General features: G+C 40.8%; 1 protein-coding gene across 3 annotated transcripts in view; it reads left to right on the top strand.

Moving 5' to 3' along the window:
* POC5 (POC5 centriolar protein) overlaps nucleotides 1-11,524 on the top strand; it is a 44,488-nt gene extending 32,964 nt beyond the window's left edge. For all 3 annotated transcript variants that reach the window (XM_056112559.1, XM_056112557.1, XM_056112558.1), the window contains 2 exons: nucleotides 8,665-8,841; nucleotides 11,209-11,524. In XM_056112559.1, the coding sequence (XP_055968534.1) occupies nucleotides 8,665-8,841; nucleotides 11,209-11,352 (321 nt within the window). In that variant the 3' untranslated portion in view covers nucleotides 11,353-11,524. The remainder of the gene's footprint in view (nucleotides 1-8,664; nucleotides 8,842-11,208) is intronic.
* Nucleotides 11,525-14,631: the final 3,107 nt, after the last annotated feature.

Below are 14,631 nucleotides of genomic sequence, written 5' to 3' on the forward strand. Positions count from 1 at the left end.
GAAAGATTCCCCGCCACCCCAGTTTCATTACTTTTTCGATACTGAGAAGATATGGCAAGGGGGAGGAGTATTGAATGGGGATGGGATGTTTCTGCAAAAATTCCACAGTGGGATTACCCTGGTTATCATACGCTAAGAGTTATGGACAAAGCACGTCATGGCTCTTGCTTCTCAGCCTCCTGCTGTGAACCCATACTCCCCTCACTGTGTTTCTCAAGAGGCAGTGACATTCAGATCAAAGCTCACAGGGTTTTGTTTTAAAATGCTCTGTTTTATCACTCTTCCCTGTTCTGACTTGGCTCTGACACAACGGCTGGCAAAGTCTTTTATTTTTATTATTTTAAAAAAAAATTTTTTTTGAATCATGATGAGATACAATTACAGAGTTGTTCAATTGAGTTTCAGTCATACTTCTTTAAAAGCACTTGTGATGACTCTGTCTTCCTTGTCTCTACTCCCCTCACCTAACCACTTCCAGGAGAGGAAGGAAATCACCAGTCATTATTGTTTTAGTTCTTAACCAGCCCCTGAGAAGGTGAGAGGAACACGACTCCTACCAGACAGTTGGCAGCCTCAGTTTGACAATTGCTGACTTGGATTTCTGCCTTTTGGGAGTTGCTATCTTTGAGGGAAGATATGTTATGATCTGCTATTACGTTTGATTCACAGAAGTCTAAAAATAAAAGGTCAAGAAATGTGAAGGAGTGAGGGAGTTTCGCCTTGGAAATAAGAGACAGAAATCCAATTCTGAAAGTAGTGCAGCTGTGTTTATTTTTCAGGATTACACATTTTGAAGTGTGATTCTGAACAGAAGATCTCATTTAAATAAACCATCACTAAGTTTTTCACCCGTCTTGCATATTCAGATAACACACACAGAGCTAGATTTTTTTTTTAATTTCCTTAAAATAGGACACACCCTGTGTACATCTACATTTATACTTAACCCTGGAACTATATAGAAAATACCAATGATTGTGCTTTCCACACTTTCAGTTACTAACATTTCAAAGCAATTTAATAGCCCTGGATAATATTGAAGTCTTTGAAACCTGCCACCCACAGTGTTATATATACATCTCATCTTCCCCAAATCTCCAGCTTCCTCCTCTCCTTCAGACCATATATACATTCAGTTTCATCCACATAAGGATAGTGTTTCGGACTCTGGAAAATGAGACTCACAAGTAAATCTGATTTTAATTCTAATGTTCTTTCTTGCTTTACTATTATGATACTCAGATTCACCTCAACATGTCTTGTTTTTAAAAAGAACTGTGAAAGAGCCAGAGATAATACAAGGCTTGAGTTGCTTGCCTTGCATGTGGCTGACCCGGTTCGATCCCCAGCACCCCATATGGTCCGCTGAGCTCACCAGGATGGATCTCTGAATGCCAAGACAGGAGTAAGCCCTGAGCATAGCTTGGTGTGACCTCAAACCCACCCACACAAAAAAGGAGCAAAAACTATAAAGTTTTGCTCTTTTAATGTACATTTAGAGAGTAAGTGAAAAGGAAGAACAGTATAGAGATTAATATATATTGATAAAATATATCATATTAATAACCTTTCAAGAGGTCACATTTAATAATATGTGGCTTCAAGCATATCCTACCATAAAATCTCAGGAAGAGCTCAGAAATAACCTGATTAATTGTGATAGGTTTAATTATGTATGTGACATAGGCTGATGGAAAGAATAAAATATTAATCCATGTAGTTAATATGACATAAACTTGGGGGGGGGAGGGCTAGGGTCGGGTGTCACACCCACTTGTGCTCAGGGCTTACTCCTGGCTGTGCACTCAGGATCATTCCTGGTTGGGCTCAGGGACAATATGAGGTGCCAGGGATTGAACTAAGGTCAGCCACGTGCACGGCAAGCACCAACCCCCTGTACTGGCCCATGCCATAAGCATTTTATAACATTCAGATATTAGGTTTCTGTGTTGTTAATATTAAATAGAGTTTCCAGAATTAATATGTCAAAGCATTTTTTCTGATTATAGAATGTTAATCTGAAAGATGTTTTGATACTTGAATATACATAATCTATTTCGATTTACTTTCTTGTTTCTGTGTATTGGCTTCTGTGGTTTTCTGTTTGTGTTTTAGGGACTTTTATTTGCTGGGGGGGGGGGGGACAAACCTAGCAGTGCTCAGGGCTGATTCCTGGCTCTGCTCTCAGAGATCACTCCTGGCAGGCTCAGGGGATGACATGGGATGCCATGAATCAACCCTGAACTAGCCGCGTGCAAGGCACATGCTCTGCCCACTCTACTACAGTACCACCCCCTATTGGCTTCTGTTTTTAAAATTATTTTGTTTTTTAAAAATCCCAATAAAGATTAATTTCTGGACAGGACAGGTACTTTAGGGGTCAAGGTACTTGCCTTGCAACAGCTGATCTCACTTAGATCCCAGGCACCACCCGGTCTCCCAGGCACCACCAGAAGTGATCCCAGAGCACAGAGCCAGGAGTACTATCCCTGAGCACAGCTGAGTGTAGCCCAGGACCATAAGGATGTCTATTAAAAATATATATATGTATATATTTTTAGAACCATGATAATAAGGCCAGAGAGACAGCACAGGAGGGGAGCCCTTGTCTTATATGTAGCCAGCCTTGATTTGATCTCCGGCACTGTATATGGTCCCCTGAGCACAGAGCAAGATAGTCTCTGAACACAGTTGAGTGTGACCCAAACCCCACCCCTGCCAAAAAAAAAAAAAAACACGAAAAACCCATAGTAACAAAAGTAGGAAAAATACACTTGTTGAAAAACTTAGCTAAAGTGAAAAAATGAAAGAAAAATAAGAGATTTGTAGTCTATGGTTTCTCTTCATTTTAGTCACAGTGACTTCCTGTCTGAACATTGAAAAGTTGTTTCAGTCTTACTTCATATTTCCAGTTGGTAGAAGGAGGTGCAAATGGAAGTAAACTTCAAATATAGGGGCACAAATAGCTAGAGAAAAGAGGTCTGTCGCTCTAGAAAAAATAGCAAATTTATCAGCTCTGTCTATCTCAAATAAGTGTTATCCATTCCAGCTTACTTTTTCTGTGCTTAAACAACACTGATGCTCTTCCAGTCATCACTCAGAAACATCAGTGGCTACACATATTTTTATCTTCATCTAATAGAACAAGCATGATTTGGCACTAAGGACTCTGAATTTTTCTTTTTTCTCTGAATTTTTTCTCTGAATTTTTCTTTCTGTGTTCAGTTCTGGTCCTTATAATATCATACAATCAGTGGTGAGGGAAGACGAGGCAAAGAGTCAGGACAGAATACTATCTTTATGTGTAGAACTGTTTCTTTTCTGCAGATAAGCTCAGTTTGTTAAGTAAAATGCCAAACTTTTGTAGTATGGGCATTTTCAAAACATAAATTTGGCAGTTAAAAACAGCTATATTGTAGTTCACCATGTTGAACAATAGATGGCACTTGATTCTTTTCTCTAAATCTAATTGGAATACTTGATGAGTTTTTAGTTCAGTTTTTAAGCTATTTAATAAACCTCTTCTAAACATCCGCTTCCTGTGAATGAAAAGTAAAAAGTAAAAAAATGAAAAAATAAAAAGTGATTGGTGGTGCTTTCCCCCTTTTATAAATGAGGAAGTTGAGGCTCAAGGAGAGGCATTTGCCTAGTGGACATAATCAAGAATTGGACTGGAGTTCAGACTTTGACCTTCTGAGTTCAGCTCTCTGAACCAGTGGTCAGTATTGTCTCTAGGTCAAGTATGAAGGTACAGACATTGAATTTTTTATTAAGTGCCTTCTTTTTCCTTTTAATTTTATTGATTATGTTAGCATGGCTTGAATTGTAAATGTTTTAAGTTAGCTCAGCTGATGACTTTAAAAATATCAAACATGATTGGAATCAGTAAGTCATCATTTAGAAATGTCAACTGAAACAGAATTTTTTTTCAAATGATACATATAAAAACTAGGGAAATAGCTCAGTAGTATAGTAAATGCTTTGCATATATGAGACCTTACATACAATGCCTGGCACATACCCCCGATTTATGTATATATAAATGTGGATGCAAAATTTTAGATATGTAGATCTTTTTTCTAACCTGAAACATACATATGTATTTGCCAGTTTTCACTGTGGAGTCAAAGTATGGGTCCACATATAATTATCATCTTTTTTTATGTGAACCAGAGTATATTATCTATTATGAGCCCATTTTAATTTTCATAAACCAAGACTTCACAGTGTTTGAGAAGCAGTTTCACTTTTTTTTTTAATTTAATCTTTATTAGTGAGACACCATGAGGTACAGTTGTTGACTTACAAATTTTTGTGCTTGGGTTTCAATTATACAATGATCAAATACCCATCCCTCCACCAGTGCCCATTTTCCACCACCACGGGTCCCAATATCCCTCCCACCCTCCATTCCCCCACCCCACCCTGCCTCTGTGGCAGGGCATTCCCTTTTGTTCTCTCTCTCCTTTTGGGTGTTGTGGTTTGCAAAAGAGGCATTGAGTGGCAATCATGTTTGGTCTATAGTCTACTTTCAGCATGCTTCTCCCATCCTGGGAGGATCCTCCCAACACCCTTTATTTGGTGCTCCCTTCTCTATCTGAGCTGCCTTTTCCCCTACCACGTGTGGCTGGTCTCCAAGCCATGGATCAAAACTCCTGGTACTAAGCTCAGCCACTCTTGGGTGTTAGTCTCCTATTTTGTTACTTTATGTTCCCCAGATGAATGCAATCTTTCTATGTCTATCCCTCTCTTTCTGACTCATTTTGCTTAACATGATACTTTCCATGTAGTACCACTTGTATGTAAATTTCATGACTTCATCTTTTCTAACAGCTACATAATACTCCACTGTGTAGATGTACCAAAGTTTCTTTGACCAGTCACCTGTTCTCGGGCACTCAGGTTTTTTCCAGATTCTGGCTATTGTAAAGAGTGCTGCAATGAACAAACAAGTGCAGATGTCACTTCGACTACACTTTTTTGCCTCTCTGGGATACATTCCCAGGAGTGGTATTGCTGGGTCAAATGGGAGCTCAATTTCTAATTTTTTGAGAATCGTCCATACTGTTTTCCAGAAGGGCTGAACCAGTCGGCATTCCCACCAGCAGTGAAGGAGGGTCCCTTTCTCGCCACATTCTCTCCAGCACTGATTGCTTTTGTTCTTTTGGTTGTGAGCCAGTCTCTGTGGTGTCGCATTTCTTTTAGTTGTTTTCCTTTACCTGATTTAGCAGCAATTTTTTCTAATAACTTTGTTGTTGTTGTTGTTGTTTTGTTTGAGAGCCACACCTAGCAGTGCTCAGGGCTTACTCCTGGCTCTGCATTCAGGAATCATTCCTGGCAGTGCTCCAGGGACATACAGGGTGCCAGGGATCGAATCTGGGCCTGCTGCAATGAAGACAAGTGCCTTATCTGTTATACCATGTCTCTGGCCCCCTCTCATAATGTATTTTTATAAAATCCTAGGATGTATATTGTCCACATTTATTTTCAAGACTTTTTCCCATCAGTTTATACAATTTTAATTAAATTAAGTAGAAATCACTAACAAGTAAAAAATGACAGCCATTTGAAAGCAATTCACTTGATAAATAGAAGATATCAAAAACTACTATTTCATTCAAATGTGTGGACAGAGGGTTCTTTTAAAAGCCTTTGTGATATTATTAAGGCCTATTTTCCTCATATTGAAGGCATGCTACAGCAGTTCTGTGGTTAAGATCTGTAGCATTTTTCAACCACACTAGGTGGTTGGAACTTCCTGTCTAAACTTCTCTAGTTTTTCATGTCTTCACCCTCCCAGCGAGAACAATTTCCATTCGTGGGCATGGTTATGCCTCTTCCATATAAGTAGGCAGTGTAAGGTTAGGAGTTCAGTTAGACCTAGGTTTTCAATTTTCTTGCCAAGAATCTTGCCAGAAATTAAATTTATATTTTTAAATAGCTTCCAGCAGTTTATAAGATCTTTTCTTTAATTTATTGAATAATGTTTCCCTCAGAAGCATGAATTTAATCCACAATTTGGTAAATATTTTAAATCTGCATTTTGATCTCAAATCCTTAAGATTCATAGAAGTTTAAACATTCAGGTAGCTTCCACAAGGATTATAGGAAGAAATAGTTTTTGAAATCCCTCCTCTCAGTTTTTTTATTTTATGTACCACTTTTAATAACAAGCTCATGTCAGTGGTTCTACATGTATTAATTTCAAGCATTATTTGTTGACTTCTTTTCACATCCGAAACAATGGCCTTTAAAAATTTCCTTTTTTAAAAAAAACTTGTTTTGAGGTACACCCTGCTACTGGTGTATCTACTACCTACTCATGGTTCTATCCTTAGGAGTCATTTCATTCCTGGAGTGCTAGGGGACTTTTTGGGGTGACAGGGATTGAACCTAGGCTAGCCTAATGCAAGGCCAATGCCCTGTACTCTGTATTCTCTACCCTAATCTCTACCCTGTCTCTCTGGGCCCAAAATAGCCTCCTAATGCTTATATCTTCTCTCCCCATCCACCTTATCTACAAACATTTAAATACAGATATCCAACTCAGTATTTTTGATGACTATAAATATAACTGAGCCATTAATCTATGTTTTATTTCCTTTCTAGTAAATCTTTGTTCCTGGAATTAATTGCTTCTTAGTGGTCTTCTCTTGGCTTCCTGTAATTAAAATTTATACCGTAACTAAGTCTTACAAACTCCCCATGGAATTATAACCCCACTAAATGTGATTTGCATGGGGTCCTCGAATCACCTGTGTATGGGATCATTTTCATTTTCCCAGCGCCTTTGCTTGCAGCCCACTGTCAGCCTGTTCCCATATTCTCTGCAGCAGTCTGTGGCTAGAGGCAGACGGCAGACAGAAAGAGTTTAGTGACCTCAGTTGGGCAGCAACACAGGGGAAAGATCCATATTTAATAATGCTTTGGTAAAACGGTGCAGGGAGAAAAAATGAGTTTATATTAATAATTCAAAGTGGAAGTTAGATGTTTCAGTACAGTAGATCCACTTAAGTGATTGCTGGAAGACTATAGTTATCTAACTGTCCAAATCAAGTTAGTCCTTTTTTAATTACGAAAACAAGAAATTTGTAATAGGTTTAATTGAAATTTTTTCAATCTGTGTCCATTAAAATACACATACTAAAGGGTAGCGTAGAGTTAGTACAAGGGTTGAGTATTTGCCTTGCATACCGCAAACCCCATCCCTTCCCTTGTACTCCCCCTCAAGCACCGCCAGGACTGATCCATGAGCACAGAGCTAGGCGTAAGCCCTGAGCACAGTCAGGTATGACCCAAATACAGAAAGAAAAATATACAAACGGAAACCTGTTTAAACTATTAGACAACTAAGATGAGCTTAATATTTATCTAGTGCTGTTAAAACTTTTAGTGCTATAAGCAGGGGAAGAGGTTTCTTTATTTTGGGTAAGAATCATTCTTTGCCTGGAAAGTACTTAAACAATATGGACAGTTGATAAAATCAAATGCAAGTATGAAATATTGGCACCAGGGATGTAGCTCAGCATTAAGACATAAGCCTTGCATGGGTGAGGCCCTGGGTTCCGTCTCTGACACCACATGTGCACACACAATACACAAGGCAAATATAAGACAATTTCAAAAAACAAATAGTGAGTTACTTTAAACTTAAATGAGCACTTAATGTAGTTAATTGATAGAGGAAGGGGCATTAAGTACCTGTATGCATTTCTCCTCATTCAAAAATAATCTTTCTAAAGTATCAACTAGCAGTAAGAAAGAAGTTGACTTTACCTTTTGATATAGTCCCTTTTTTTTTTTTTTTATTTGGCTCAGGTTACTCCTGGCTCTGCACTCAGGAATTTCTCCTGATGGTGCTCAGAGGACCATATGGGATGCCAGGGATCAAACTCAGGTCAGCCACGTGCAAAGCAAAAGCCCTCCCCACTGTATTCTCACTCCAGCCCCTCTGCCCCTTGTTTTTTTTGTTGTTGTTGTTTTTGCAATAAAAGTGTGCTTATGCAGTAACAGAGAACTGAAACATTCGGATAAGCTGGCTTGTTGGCATTAAAAAGGCATCATTAAAAGTTAATGCATGGTCTCCATGGGGGGAGGGAAGGTACATTAGCAAAGTGGTAAGGAAAAGGATAGAGGACAAACACATATGTTAATTATGATATTAATTATGCAAGTCAGGAGTGAGGAGTGGTGGGGTGGAGACAGAGCCGCCGTGCAAGAGAGATCTCTGTGGAAATGGAAGAGTGTTGATTCTACATCGCAGTGCCAGTTACAGGAATCTACTAAAGAGACAATTCTAGAGCAAGCATTAAGCCACTGACAACTTCCTGGTTTTGATACTGTTGTTAAACTATGACTATGTGAAATATACTTGCAGGAAATGGAGGAGGGCAGGGAACACTCAGGACCTCGCTCTGCCCCTCTTGTACCTTCCCATGTGTCTGGTTGTTTCAAAACAGGAAGAATTTTAAAAGTTGATGAAATCCCATAAAGTAGCTGATAGAAAAAGGAATATTGGGGGAGATGGTAGGTTTTGAAATTGGCTGTTTGTCTCTTTTTATTTGTTCTGTGTAAAATTTGTCTTAAGAACTTGAATAACTTCCTCATAAGTTAGAGAATTTTGCCACAGATTTTCAACCAACTTAATGTCTATTTTTTTCTTAGTATGTTCCCAGAATTGTAACATCTGCACAGCAGAAAGCGGGAAGAACAATTACAGCCCGAATCACAGGGAGATGTGATTTTGCTTCAAAAAACAGAATTAACAGCAGCTTGGCGATTATGGGAGTTTCTCCACCCATGAGCTCAGTTGTTGTTGAAAAGCATCATCCTGTCACAGTGGTGAGTTCACCTTGGGCCACAAAATCTCTTTCCTGAGTTTAAAGGTTAATAAATACACTTAATTGAGATGTTGAGGGTGACCTCGAAACTCGTGACTCCTGCCACAGTGACGCTTTTAGGAGCATTTACAGGCCTACAGTTATGAAACCTGTCTGTATCTGCTTCAGCTCTTTTAGGAAATCAGTTTCAGAAACATTGTTTTTTTTCTCAACAGTATAAAAGAATTTATCAACTCAGTGTAATCCTGTATGCTGGTGGACAAAAGATAAAATATATAAATGATTTATTAATTTTAAATAGAGGCAAGATATTTGCTCATTAGCAAGCTGCCCGTATAGTAGATAATTAAAAGAAATACCTTCTACTGTTACCATAACTTTTTTCTCTTTTAATATTAACTTCTTCCCTCCTTTCTGTTTTTTTATTTGAGGCCACACCTGGCTATGATCAGGGCTTCCTTCTGGCTCTGAACTCAGGGAATCACTCCTGGGGGGTTCAGAGGACCATATGGGATGCCGGGGATCAAACCCAGGTCCACCACATGCAAGGCAAGCGCCCCACCCAGTTGTACTGTCACTCCAACCCCAGTTCTTCCCCACTTTTCAGTACAGAAGATGGACAATGTCTGAAAGCCCTGAGATGACTTTTTCTATTTTTTTTTTCAACCTGTGAGACCAGTTGTTGAAAATGAGAAGAGGTGAAGTTGTATCTATTTTTATCAGCACATGTGTGTGCAAAGATAGGAAAATTGACTGCTTTTGTGAGATAAAGAAGGTATAAAATGTGTGTTTCTTCAGAACTTAGCCTTCTGGTTTTTTTTATACTGGCGGAAGGATTTCACATTTCACAGAAAAAAAAATTAAGAAATGTGAGGTTTACAGCTGCTCTGCTCTGTCCGATAGTTCCCTTTCAAACTGCCCTTTGCTTATTCAGTATGTTCTGTGCCTCCAGTAATTGGCCGTGAATTAGAGAGCCACAACCTGCCTCCATTACTACTTAATTTGGGTTATGTAACAGACACAATGGCTGTCTCCTGTACTTATTTTTTATTTTTTCCCCCTCAGGAACCAAGATTTAGAAGTACCAGGAACAGTTATTACAGATTAACCAATAATCAGATTTGACACGTTAGCCCCATCTGCTGGGTAATTGCCTGCTCCTGGCATTACTTTATTCTCTGTCGTATTTTCTACATCATGATAGAAAGTTTTCTACGAACCATTTTCCTACAGTTCCTGCCCACCCACTTCCCCTTGCCTACCCAAGGAGAAATAGCTCTTCTGATAAGGTCAGACTAGGTGTTTAGCAACTAAAATGTCATACTTGTCACAAGAATCCTATTTGCAATGGTTATGCAGTTATATTTTATGTACAAAGAATAAAGTTATATAAGACACCTAAAAAATATAAAAAGGAGGTTATTTCTTCATTTTTCTCCTCCAGCCTCCTGTATCACAGAGGGTTTTTTAAGTATATGATGGACCAGAGAGAATACAGTAGCTTGCCTTGCACATGACCAGCCCAGTTTCTTCCCTGGACCCTATATGGTCTCCCAAGCTACTCAGAAGTGATCTTTGAGCACAGAGCCAGGAGTAAGGCCTGAGCATTGCTGGGTGTATCCCAGAAAAGAAATACATGATGTTCTATTTTAATATATATAATTTTACTTGGCAATATTTAAAAGATGAGCTTTTGAAGAAAGCCTCCCTACTTGGTCCCCTGGGCTCTGAGGTAATGTGTATATCCTCCTCTCATAAGTGTCCTCAGTGTCTAGTTATTTCCCTGTTTAGGAAGCTGTAGTCCATTTTAATGGGGCAGCAGGCCTCTGGAAGACCTCTTGTGTGCCCATAAAAGGTTTAGTCAGCGCCCAGATGAACCAGGTGAAATATGAGGAATCAGCTTTACTTTGCTTGGAAGCAGGGACCAGACAAAATTTCTCAGGACATTCTGCATGTTCTCTGGGACTGTATTTTACATGTTGGCTTCAGGGAGGTGGGATGACAGTGAGGGCTTAGGGCTGACCCCTCTTCCAAACACCAGAGTCCCTTTCTATACTTAGCCCCTGTGAGCATCATGCAGTTCCCCTTGAGTACTTTCTGAGCAATAATTCCCGTAGTTCCTTTAAAACCCTCTGGGCCATCTTTCCCATCTGAATTGGGGGGTGGGGAGCACATCTGTGTAGTTGGGTGTGTGGGCGCTCCTCCTGGAAGCACCACATCTTATTCTTTTTAACAGCTGCTTAACCCAGTCACGATTTGCATCTTCAGGACACTTAACAAATCTGTTTTCCATTGAATGATAGATGATGAAATGCTGTTTCATAGATGTCATTTTAGGGAATAACTAAAGCTGATCTTTATCTTCCAGCAAACCATCTCTCAAGCTACTGCAGCAAAATATTTTCGGACCATTCACCCTGAAACTAACGCCTCAACTTCCAGATCTCTGGGAACCAGATCGGCCCACACCCAGTCTCTCTCAAGCATTCATTCCATGAAAGTGGTTGACTAAACAAACATGTTTATGGTGAAGCCTTTTCATTCCTCTGCTTTATAAAGGATTTGAGGTCTTTAGTTTTTCATTCTTCCATATTCTTAAGTACATTAAGGATATATCATGTTCATTTCCCCAAAATTATAAGAGACTTTTAAAAACCATACCATCCTTTGTAACTATATGTAGAATAAATTTAATGTTCACTTGATCACTTGATTTCCTATTAATTGTCAATTTGCTCGAGCGGGTGCCAGTAATGTCTCCATTTGTCCCTGTCGCGTGCTAGTATAGCCCAATGGCGTCTGTTCGCTCTAGTAAAATGGAGAGCCTCAAACTGATCGTTCATGATCTTGATGAAGAAGTCTGACCATCTGGTAGGTGGGCGGCCATGCGGTCTTTTGACATCCCGTGGAATCCAGTCGGTAACAGCTCTAGTCCAGCGGTCGTCTTTAAACGTGATCAGCCCATCTGATTTTTGACACCTTGGCAAATGAGACAGCATCCCTGATTCTTGATCGTCGACGGAGGTCGGAACTCCGGATTTTTTCTCTCATTTGAGTGAAACGTGATATTCCAAGCATAGCTCTTTCAATTCCTCTTCAGGAGACCCGAATAGCGTTCTCATCCTGTTTGCGTAGGGTCCAGGTCTCTGAGGCGTATGTTAATGCAGGAAGAACAGTGGAATCAAAGAGATGTGCCCGGAGCCGGAGGTTCTTCGTCCTCTTAGCTATTTCTTCGACGCTCTTGAAGGCGTTCCAAGCCACCCTCTTCCTCCTGCGCAGCTCGGGTGCCAGGTCATTTGTCATGTTGACTTCTCAACCTAGGTACATATAGCTGTTGCATTCAGAGATGGTTGTTCCGTTGAGAGCGAATGGGGTGTCAGGAATGAGGCTGTTTCTCATAAACATTGTCTTCGTTAGATTCAGCTGTAGTCCGACCTTTCCACACTCACGGTCAAAGTCGGCCAGCATTTGTGCCGCTTGGCTGATGTTTGGTGTTATTAAAACAATGTCATCAGCAAAGCGGAGGTGGTGTAATTGCCGACCATCTATCTTCACTCCCATTCCTTCCCATTCCGGTCTTCGCATGATGTTCTCGAGAGTGGCACTGAAGAGTTTCGGTGAAATGGTATCACCCTGCCGCACCCCTCTCTTGACATCAACGATCACTTCTTTGTAGAATGGTGAGATCCTGGTAGTGAATCCGCAATACAGCTCACGGAGGATCTTGATGTATTGAGCTTGAATGCCCTGATTGGCTAGGGCTTCAATGACTGCTTCCGTCTCAACAGAATCAAAGGCCTTCTTTAAATCAATGAATGGTAGATAGAGCGGCATCTTGAACTCCCGAGAAACCTCAATGAGCTTGGTTATCATGTGGATATGGTCGATGGTGCTGAATCCTTTGCAGAACTCAGCTTGCTCGCATGGTTGTCTTTCATCTAGTGTTCTGCCAATCCTATTTAGGATGACTCAAGTGAACAACTTGTAGATGACAGGCAATAGGCAGATCAGGCAATAGTTGCCAATGTCATGGATGTCTCCCTTCTTGTACAGACATGGATGACTCCCTATGTCTCCCTTCTGCTGATTTTCCATTGGAACGGAACCTTGCATTCAGACAGGTAGTGGGTGAAAAGCCGAGCCAGTGTATTGGTAAGTACTGACGGCAGGTTCTTCAGGTGTTCAGGTCTGACCTTGTCTGGGCCGGGTGCTGTTCGTTTCTTTACTGACGAAATGGCGTGTAGGATTTCGGAAGGGAGAACACTGGGAACGACATATCCATCCTGTGGAATTTGGTATGTTGGTAAGTGGACATGGCTATCAAAGAAGTTTGAGTAGAAGTCATGGATAATCTTCTCCATTGCTGTTCTGGAAGATGTGATCGATCCATCAGGACATCGGAGGGCAGTCATCTTGGTCTTGTAGTTGGCGAAGGACAGGCAGGCGTTACGAATACTTTTCCTGGCTTCTGTCGCATCTACCAGCACTTCTGCCCTTCTCTCTTTGAGGTCTTCCTTGATCGCATCTCTGCACTGCTTTGCGAGCTTGGACGTTCCCTTGCAGTTGCCTGAGGCATGCGCCAAACCACGTTGGTGAATAAGCTCAAGAGTTTTTGAAGACAGGGTTTTTTTGTGGCTCTCTCTCTCTTGGCATTCCTCGCACAATCATGGAGGTGCTGAACCAGTCAATCGTATTCCTCGTCAATGTTGTCAACAATGGAATCTTGCCATGTTGCCACAATAGTGCCAAAGAGCTGCCAGTTGGTGGTCGTTCTGGGAGTTCTCTTTTTAAACTTTGCAGCCCTTTCTCCCCATTCTGTGAAGTAGAATTTTTCACGAAGGAGATGGTGGTTCGATCCCATTTGGAATTTTGGGACAACAGCAACATTGGTCAGGCAAAACCGTCGATTGAATATGATGTGGTCTATTTCGTTGTGGAATTGTCCACCGGGAGACTCCCATGTCCAACGTTTAGATTCGTCCTTCTGGAACTGTGAGTTACCATGGATAGTCTTGGTCGACATGATGAACTCAGTCTCTCACCCTGTTCATTCCATTCTAGGCCGATGTGAAGTTCTTCAACTGATCTTCTCGGTCCTATCTTGGCATTAAAATCACCCACAATGGTCTTGTAGAAGGTGTGGTTTTCTTTATAGAACTTCTCCAGCTCCATGTAGAACTTCTCAATTTCTCCTTCATCATAATTGCATGTTGGTGCATAGACAACGAAGATAGAAACTGCCGGCAGTGAGCCACATTTATTCAAATGTAAACGTCCGATTCAGGTTATTAGGCATTCAAATGAATCAATGCTCATGGCCAAGTTTGTGTTGACAAGGACAGTGACGCCTCCGACACCTCTTTTATCACATGTTCCGAGGAACAATTCCTCTCCAGTGTCGAAAATGGCATGATGAGATTGGTGCCTTCTTGTCTCGGTCAGACCAATGATGTCATACTTGATCTTTCGCGCTTGTCCCATCAGGTCCTCGATGGATGCATCTGATGCCAGCATACGTGCATTGAAAGTACAGACGATCATTTTTGTATTCCTTCGTTGTGGCAGCCTAGTTCGGCCTTGAGATTTTATCGGCCTCTCCTTTCTCATCCTTCTCAATGCTGTCGAAGCCTTCTCATTATTGGCGAAGCCTTCAGCGTCAGGGGAATGAGACCCATTGTAATTACTGGTTTTGGCATATCGAATACACAATGAATAGCTTGCGAGGCTCTGCCGTGCAGGCGGAATACTCTCGGTACCTTGCCAGGCTTTCCGAGAGGGATAGAGGCTTTTG

This window comes from Sorex fumeus, unplaced genomic scaffold, assembly GCF_029834395.1.
Source record: "Sorex fumeus unplaced genomic scaffold, SorFum_2.1 ptg000018l, whole genome shotgun sequence".
In the NCBI taxonomy this organism is placed as follows: Eukaryota; Metazoa; Chordata; class Mammalia; order Eulipotyphla; family Soricidae; genus Sorex; species Sorex fumeus.